General features: G+C 39.2%; 2 protein-coding genes across 3 annotated transcripts in view; one reads left to right on the forward strand and one right to left on the reverse strand.

Annotated features, from left to right (window-relative positions):
* Positions 1-177: 177 nt before the first annotated feature.
* LOC144018777 (uncharacterized) overlaps positions 178-8,986 on the reverse strand; it is a 9,177-nt gene continuing 368 nt past the window's right edge. Inside the window, exons 2-6 of one of the 2 annotated variants that reach the window (XM_077521318.1) lie at positions 4,573-4,770; positions 2,217-3,683; positions 2,045-2,125; positions 1,879-1,965; positions 178-692 (exon numbers count right to left, since the gene is read on the reverse strand). In XM_077521318.1, the coding sequence (XP_077377444.1) occupies positions 1,903-1,965; positions 2,045-2,125; positions 2,217-3,683; positions 4,573-4,770 (1,809 nt within the window). In that variant the 3' untranslated portion in view covers positions 178-692; positions 1,879-1,902. Of the gene's footprint in view, positions 776-1,878; positions 1,966-2,044; positions 2,126-2,216; positions 3,684-4,572; positions 4,771-8,986 lie in introns of both variants that reach the window. The other variant, XM_077521316.1, reaches the window with a different exon arrangement.
* The window catches only part of selenoe (selenoprotein e), a 5,989-nt gene continuing 5,973 nt past the window's right edge, over positions 8,971-8,986 (forward strand). Inside the window, exon 1 of the mRNA XM_077521319.1 lies at positions 8,971-8,986. This exon is cut by the window's right edge and continues 530 nt beyond it. The gene's annotated coding sequence lies outside the window, so the exon portion shown is untranslated.

Here is an 8,986-nt window from a genome sequence, read left to right on the forward strand (position 1 = left end):
CGAAATTAATTACCTCTCATAAACATCCAAGTACCCAACGATGGATGAACTGAAAGGCTCATGAAAGGGGGAATACCTTGTACACATCTGTTAGTGTGATGCTAGCTCATTACCATGCTGCTAACACCATCTCTGAGTGAGCGTGTTGTATACGCATCACGAAAAACAAACCATCTCCACATTTTTTTACAGCTTTATTTTCATCTGTAGTGCTTCAACGCCTCAAGAACAGAACACATCACGTGATACAAAAGGAAGTAGAAAAAGGTGGAGAAAGAAATGGGACGTTCGAGGCATCAAAGTGATCCTCGTAAAGCTTTGTTTCCACCAATCGGTCTGGTTGACACACCGGTAATTCTTGATGAAGCTTGCGTTTTCCAATGGTGGATGTTGATTATTGGTGTTTTGGAACTATCCGTCACAGTTCAACACCTCAAAATTGTAAGTGGAATCCAGACTTGAAAGTCCCTCAGTGTGTTTATTTATTTTATTTTTGTTTTAATTTTTTTTTCCCTCAGTGTGTTTGTCATGCCAAAAGATCCGCAATGTGGTTCCACTTGGGGTACACTTGGACTTTGGCTGTTTGGAGGGGAGGCGTACTGAAACAGGGACGATCGGGGTCCTGGGGAGTCTGGATGAGGAACTAAGGCACCTAAAAATGTGGATGTCCCTTCCATTTCTTGCTCTTAGCCCTGAATAAAATAAACGAAACAAAAGTCATGTGGTTCATCCTCACTCAATAAGTCCTCCAGGACACCAAATGACTGTGAAATATCTGAAAGAAGACAAAAGAGGAGATTGAGACGGTGCAAAATATCGTACGCAAACTTGACCCAGGAAGTGAAGTCAATAGAAAGATTGATGTTTGTCACCCAGGAAGAAAAGGTACCAGGTAGGGTCCGACCGATATGCATTTTTTGATGCCGATAACAATTTTTGGCAGAAAACAATACCGATTACCGATTAATCTGCAGATTTTTTATTAAATATATATAAAATGCATAAAATTCACGTGCCACTTAGGGACAAACTTACGCTATTAAGATTATCTGCTTTGAATGACAAGTCCATATATAAAAAAAATAAAAAATCATGAAGTATACAATGTTATTGTATAGATTTATGTGTTTTGAGAAAAGAAAGTCTTTGAATCCTTGAAATATCAACTTTATCATATAACTTGAAAGGACAATGACAAAATAAAAACAATAAGAAAGTGAAATAAGACTCGAATAAACTAAAATAGTACCAACTGAAAAACAAAACTAAAAAACAACAAATACTGACTGTTCCTGTGCGTTTTGGCCTCTTGGGGGCAGTGTGGTGCCGTGCATCCATTGGGCTACACACTTAGTGAGAACAGAAGAAAGTTGCGATTGAATTCTATTAAAATAACTTGTTTTTCTACACATTGGGAATAATTTGTGCCTTTGTGTAGTGTTATCTCATCTGTGGGTATGGGAAAACACTTCCGAAATCAATGCTAACTTCCTGTTAAGCGTTGTTTTAACGACAGAGCATGTTTTGTGTTTAAATATAAGTGGAGGTAATTCTTAAAATTGTGTATTTAGTTTTACAGTTTAGTCCAATTGCGGTGTCATTAAATAGCTAAAAAGGACGCTTCGGGACAACAGAATGACATACGCTACACACTTGCAAGTTGCTAATGCTACGCATGCAAAATGGTGCATTCGTGTACTATCACAGCGTCGGAAACTTTGTGGTTTTCTTCGATTATAACGTTTTAAGGGGAAGATAATCGGCCATTTGACTCAGTTGGCCGATGTTTGAAGGCTGATAATCGGCCGATTAATCAGTCGGGCCCTAGTACCGGTAAAGGGTGTTTGTTAGCCAGGAAGACGGCTCAAGACAGCGTACCAAAACGAGGAGTGTGTTGAAAGTCTATCCCTCGATGGAGACCTCTGGTACGATGTGACCTTTCAGCGCTGCCTCTAACGCTATTTCCTGACCACAAAGAAAGTCTTCAAGCTACGCACAAGATAAACACGTGTTTTTTTTTTTTTTACTACGTGTTTCACCTCACCTTGGTTGATCCCGCGTGCATCTGCCGTGACGATGTGCTGCTCCCTTCCGAGGGACATTTCAGACTGGCGGCGGCGCCGTCCTGGGAGGGGAAAAAAAAAAAAATTGCATCTAACGCGGATCCTAGACAGAACTTGGATTTCAACAAGATGCTCTACTCATTCAGATTCTACCTTAACAGCAACCGGTTCTGATGCAGCCTTTGGTTCTGGTTCCGCTTGAGCAACCTCATGTTCTGGTTTCTGTACATGGGTAACCTGCACTGCTTCAGCTGCTACAGCTACCGGTTCTGGGTTGAGGGAGCAGCCGACGGTCTGTCCTCCAGCAACTGGTTCTGGTTCAGGTTTCTCCTTGGGTTTTGCTTCGGGGATCTTCTTGGGTTTTACTTGCTCTCGTTCATTTGCAGCAGATGGCTCTGCCAGTTCCGGATCACGCGTGCAACTGATCACTTTTGGTAAACTGGTAACAACCTGCTCGACCGACTCTGATTCCACCTTCACGGCCAGTTCCGCTTCGACGACTGGTTGTGGGTCAAAGGTGCAACAGACGACCTCCCCTACAACCTTTTGGATCGCCACTTGTGCTGGCTCCGGGTCGATGGTGCAATTGACAGGTTGTGGTCCGCTGGCTGCGACCCGTTCCACCTGAACCACCGGTTCTGCTTTAATTACCGGTTCTGGGTTGAAGGTGCACCTGACCAGCTTTGGTCCACTAGCGATAACCTTCTCTACCAAATCTGCTTCCACCTTAACAGCCGGGTCTGCTTTCGGTTCTCGTTTAGCGGCGGGTTGTGTTCCAGTGATCGGTTGTGGTCTGCTGGCTGCGACCCGTTGAATTGATTGTGGTTCCACCTGAACAACCGACTCTGCTTTAATTACTGGTTCTGGGTTGAAGGTGCACCTGACCAGCTTTGGTCCACTAGCGATAACCTTCTCTACCAAATCTGCTTCCACCTTAACAGCCGGGTCTGCTTTCGGTTCTCGTTTAGCGGCGGGTTGTGTTCCAGTGATCGGTTGTGGTCTGCTGGCTGCGACCCGTTGAATTGATTGTGGTTCCACCTGAACAACCGACTCTGCTTTAATTACTGGTTCTGGGTTGAAGGTGCACCTGACCAGCTTTGGTACACTAGCGATAACCCCTCCTACCAAATCTGGTTTCACCTTAACATCCGGGTCTGCTTTCGGTTCCCCTTTAGCGGCCGGTTGTGTTCCAGTGATCGGTTGTGGTCTGCTGGCTGCGACCCGTTGAATTGATTGTGGTTCCACCTGAACAACCGACTCTGCTTTAATTACTGGTTCTGGGTTGAAGGTGCACCTGACCAGCTTTGGTACACTAGCGATAACCCCTCCTACCAAATCTGGTTTCACCTTAACATCCGGGTCTGCTTTCGGTTCCCCTTTAGCGGCCGGTTGTGTTTCGGTGATCGGTTGTGGGTTGAAGGTGCGACTAGTGACCACTTGCTTTCCTGACTTTGTTTCCTCCGTTACGGTTTCTGGTCTTGGTGCATTGGAGACCACTTGCTGCGTTGATTCGGGTTCTACTCCCTGTCTGGCAGTTTGTTTTGGTTTTGGTTCAAGTGCAGCGGCAGAGACGGCGGGCTCACTTGCTTCTGCCACAAGCTCCCGTGCCAAGACTTTGACCTGTAGAGAAGAGGACAAACGTGAGTCAGCCAGTCCTAAATTTGGACGTCTTGGGTTCCAGTTTGGAACCAAAACCTCAGAGCCGCATCGTGACTTAGTGTGTTGGTCAGATCGGTCTGAGAGACGGTTTTGCCACTCCTGTGGTTGCTTTCACTGTCTTTCACGCAGAAAGCCTGCCAAATTGTCACATCAGAGCTGTAAAACAAGATGCAGTTTGCACCTTTTTACACAGAATCTGGTGAAGGCAAGGATATTGCCAAATGTGTGCATTTTCTCATACAGGTCTTCTGTTTAGGCCCTGACATGGGAATTTTGTGGTTTCCCTGTGTGAAAACATAAATGTGCCCCTTATGCTGTGTGAAAAATGAACCTCTGTCAGAATGTTTGACTAATGACGGTTCTTCTGACTTGTCAATTTTTCACATCTCTCTATAAAATAGAGTTTTTCCAGATATTGGCTATTGATTTACCCTTGCTGCTGTGTTCTGTTTAAAAGTTATGAAATGCTGAACTTCAGTGTTGACTGATGCTGTCGTTTTGCAGGATCTTTGCGTGAAAGTGGCATTAAACATTTCCTGGGCTCTGTGTAAATAAATGCACAATGCTGGATCTTCTATTTCGATTTGGATGTGGTAGTTTTAGAGGGTCTCTGTGTGAAAGTGCAGATTTCCTGCCTGAATTCTGTGTAAAAGTTAGACAATTATTTATTTTTTGGTGTCTTCGTATGCAAGTAAAGATTTACCACCTTTGCAGGGTTTTGTGTGAAAAGTATGCGAAATGACAGATTGGCTCTGCACTTTCGCTGGGGTCTGTGTGAAAGTTGTCAAATCTATTCCTTCTGTTTTGATTTGAAAGTTTGTGCGGGCTTCTGTGTAAGATGTTTTCCGACCTGACTCATTGCTGGCGGTTTTGGATTTGCTTCTCCATGCTTCTTCTCAATGGGGACCGGTTCCGGGACTGCCGGGCCGACCTGGGCCTGCGGTTCAGGTTGGACCTTGGCGCTCCTTTTGGTCTTTTGTTCTTTGTGGGCGATGATTGCGGGCGAGCCGCAGCTGTTGCGTTCCTCCAGCGCTCGCCGCTGCGCCTGCTGGAAATGGAACAACGAAAACTTGCACGGTAGCATCACAGATGACGAAATTGTCTACGATATTTCGAAAAACATACTTTAGGTTTGTCAGTCTCTCAATAGATTATGATGTTTACAGCTTTGGAGACTAAAATGTCGACGATGTTTACAAAAATATGTACATTCGGCGACTGACTGAATCTGAACAACAAAATTAGGGGTGCACCAATCAAAATTTTTCAGCCAATTACCGATCCCCGATCTTTTAAAAAGTCTGACCTACCGATCTCAATTTTTGCTGATACCGATTTTTTTTCTTTTCTTCCCCCATTACAAGCAGCATATACCTTCAGTGTTCCAATCTTGTTTTATTGGAAAACATTGAACAATATAGTCGAAATAATACAAATGGGTTGTTTTAACCGCACATAAAATAGTTTTCTCAAATAACAATGAAAGCAGAAGAGGACAGTGGTTGACTTTTTCAGACCTCGAGGAGGGAGATGAGATTGGTGGAAAAGATCGGTTTATTTTTAAGGGATCGGCCGATCACCGATCTTCCAAAATTAAAGAAATCAGGGCACCCCTAAACAAAATGTACTTTAATCAAACATATGTTAATATTTATTTGGTGTCCATCGCTGTAAGAAATTGTGAAAAACGATTTTCTGATTCAAATCATTTTGTTACACACCTCATATTTACCAGCGCGTACGCTCTTTGCATTGCCAAAAACTCTAAATTGCTTTGTTTACAAAAAGTACTTTCATCAAAGACCAAATTGCTTGTATTTGTTTTTTTTTTTTTTTTTTTTTTTTTACAAACATGCACGCTGGTTTCGTTGAAGGCAAAAATTTTCTCTATAAAAAATGTACGTTAGGTTGCGTTGAAAATTCTAGCTTTTCCTTTGAAAAATAGTTTTTGTTGTGCCGACTAAATTGCCTACAGTTTTTCACCCCAAAATTGCCAGTTTTTCCAGCACATTTTTTGTTATTTACAAAAGCGCATTATTTGATTGTGTTGACTGAATTGACTCAAATTATAAAATAAATAAATAAATAGGTAAATCATATTTTCCAAAAACCCACATTTTCATCGTAAGGCATGTTTGGAGTCACATCGCGCTGTGCAGTTCTGCAGCTGCTTATCCATCAAGTGTGTGACAAAAAACATCAACACCGGTTGCGTAACTGGAGCAAATGTTAGCGGTCGGTACCCGAAGCGTCCTGACGGGTGCAATGGGTGTGAAAAATGCGACCGTCAGCAGAAGCCGCATAGACGAGGGCCCAGCCAGCCTAATCGCATCACCGCCGCGTGCTGATCACAACACAATCACGGGCGGGAAAATGCTTTTGTTAGCCGCCGCCGTCAAAACAAAACCGTCTCTCACCAAAACGTACAAACGTATCAAACCACCACCTTATCAAAACCTTCCTTGGGTTTATAAGTGACTCTAAACGGGTTATAATGTTGAGGAAAAAATTTTATTGATTCCAATGTTTACAAAAAGACGATCGTTTTGTTTGATGCTTACAAAAGCAATTAATAAATGTCGAAGACCAAATTGTTTGTTTACAAAAAATGTACGTTAGCTTTAGCAGCATCTCTAAATGTCTTGAACCTTAAAAAATAAGTACGTTATTTTACGATGTTTACAAAAACATGTCGAAGGCTAAATTGTTTAAATGTTTACAAAAATGTATGCTAGCTTAAGCAACGTCTCTAAATGGCTTTAACCTTTAAAAAAATGTCCGTTAATTTACGATGTTTACAAAAACACGTGTTATCAATGTCAAAGGCTAAATTGTTTAAATGTTTACAAAACATGTTAGCTTTAGCAAAGTTTCTAAATGTCTTTAATCTTAACCAAAAAAAATACATTTTGTTTACAAAAGTATGTATGTTGGCAATGTTGAAGGTTAAATTCTTTAAATGTTTACACAAATGTATGTTAGCTTTAGCAACGTCACTAAATGTCTTTAATCTTAACCAAGATTTTTTTTTTTGTGATTTTACGATGTTTACAAAAACACGTACGTTAGCAATGTCGAAGGCTAAATTGTTTAAATGTTTATAAAAAATTTGAATTGGCTTTAGCCACATCTCTAAATGTCTTTAATCGTCACAAAAGAAATTATTTTACAATGTTTACAAAAACACGTACGTTAGCAATGTCGAAGGCTAAATTGTTTAAATGTTTATAAAAAATTTGAGTTGGCTTTAGCCACATCTCTAAATGTCTTTAATCGTCACAAAAGAAATTATTTTACAATGTTTACAAAAACACGTACGTTAGCAATGTCGAAAGCTAAATTGTTTAAATGTTTACAAAAAAATAATTTTATTAGCTTTAGCCACCTCTCAATGTCTTTAATCGTCGTAATATAATTTTACAATGTTTACAAAAACACGTACGTTAGCTTTAGCAACATTTGTAAATGTCTTTAATCTTAACAAAAAAATATATATATACGTCACGATGTTTACAAAAACACGTTTGTTTGCAATGTTGAAGGCTAAATTGTTTAAAAAGGTTTACAAATAATGAACTTCTGGTTCGTTGAAGACCAAATAGTTTATGATGTTTAAAACACGCTACCTATGTCAAACTAAGTTACATGTTAAATGTTTACAAAAAAAATGTACGTTGTGCTGGCAACTAAATAGTTGAGGATGTTATGTTTGAGGTTTGACAAAGACATAAACAGTTCAGATGTTTATAAAAACACAATGCTAGCTTTGTACATTGCCCAAGTCTCTAAATTGACTTTGTTTACAGAAACATGAATGAGGTTTGTTTACAAAACACGTACTCTTCTGTTTTTTGTGAATCATCTTCAGTGAATTTGCAAAGTGACCTTAAAAATAAAAACAACAAAGCGCCTCGCCCGCATGCACCAAACATCCAAAAGTGGCGGTCAGGCGCCGACTGATAACTTCCGAAGACTTTTTTTTAATATTATTTTATTTTTATTTTTGGAGCCCCACTAGTAGAAGACGACGACGTTGCGCAGATGTCCGTTCCATTTGGGCACGCCACCATATTTGGTCGTGTGCACCACGGGAGGTATGTGGTCAAAAGTATTGGGACACCCAGAGAGAGAACTCACTAAGACTCCCCCAACCCCCCCCCCCCCCCCCCCCCCCCCCCCCGCCTTGTTGGATGTAAAAATTCAGTTATAAAAAAACACGTACATCGGCTTTGTTGAAGGCTTATTTTTATTTGTGACGTTTGTCAGAGCCGAAATTGTAATCGATTGTCTCCCCTTTTTCCGAAATGTTTGTTAATCACGGGTGGATTTGCTCGAGTCTGATTTGGAGTCGTGACTCAGCGTGGAAGCTCTCGTATGGCAGGAATTCACACCGGGGGTTAGGGGGCGGTTGGGGGGTTGAAAAAAAACATTCCCCAGCAAGCCTCCTGAATGTCAGGCTATTTTAAACCTTGCACAAAATCTCCACTTAATCCAACACTTTTTTTTTTTTTTCTCCTTCAAGATCAAAATAGAAAGTCGCCTACTTGCTTATACGTGCCTCCTTAAATATCAAAATAAATGTATGCTCACACAAATGCTATCTTTATGTGCGATGTCATGCATGTTGTTGGTCTGGCATCATTCATGACGTCTCGGATCAACTATTGAAAGAAGACTCAATCGCTCCGAAAACACATCAAATTAGTGGAGGAAAGGAAAGTGGGGGATTTGTTGCTTTATGATTGTATTATTGTTCATGTTAGTGTTAATGTTTAGGTCCAGGATTATTATTATTATTATTATTATTATTATTATTATTATTTACTGAATGAAGTAATTTTACATTAAATATTAAAATAAAATTTATTCAATTAGTTTTTTATAATAGATTTTATCATATATATATATATATATATATATATATATATATATATATATATATATATATAATGTGTGTGTGTCTGTGTGTATTTTATTGTTAATTAAAAAAATATTTAAAATTAATGTAATAAAAAATAATGTATTATATATATTTATATATGTATTAATTTAAAAAAATAATTAAAATTAATTAAATAAAAAATAATTTATTATTATTATTGTTATAGTATATATATTATACAATATATATTATATATATTTATATATGCATTTTATTAATTTAAAAAATTAAAATTAATGTAATTTAAAAAATAGTTAATTATTAATGGATTATTATTATTATACACACGCATATATATATATTTTATGTTATTTGTGACAGC

The sequence above is a fragment of the Festucalex cinctus genome, chromosome 5 (assembly GCF_051991245.1).
Source record: "Festucalex cinctus isolate MCC-2025b chromosome 5, RoL_Fcin_1.0, whole genome shotgun sequence".
Classification (NCBI taxonomy): Eukaryota; Metazoa; Chordata; class Actinopteri; order Syngnathiformes; family Syngnathidae; genus Festucalex; species Festucalex cinctus.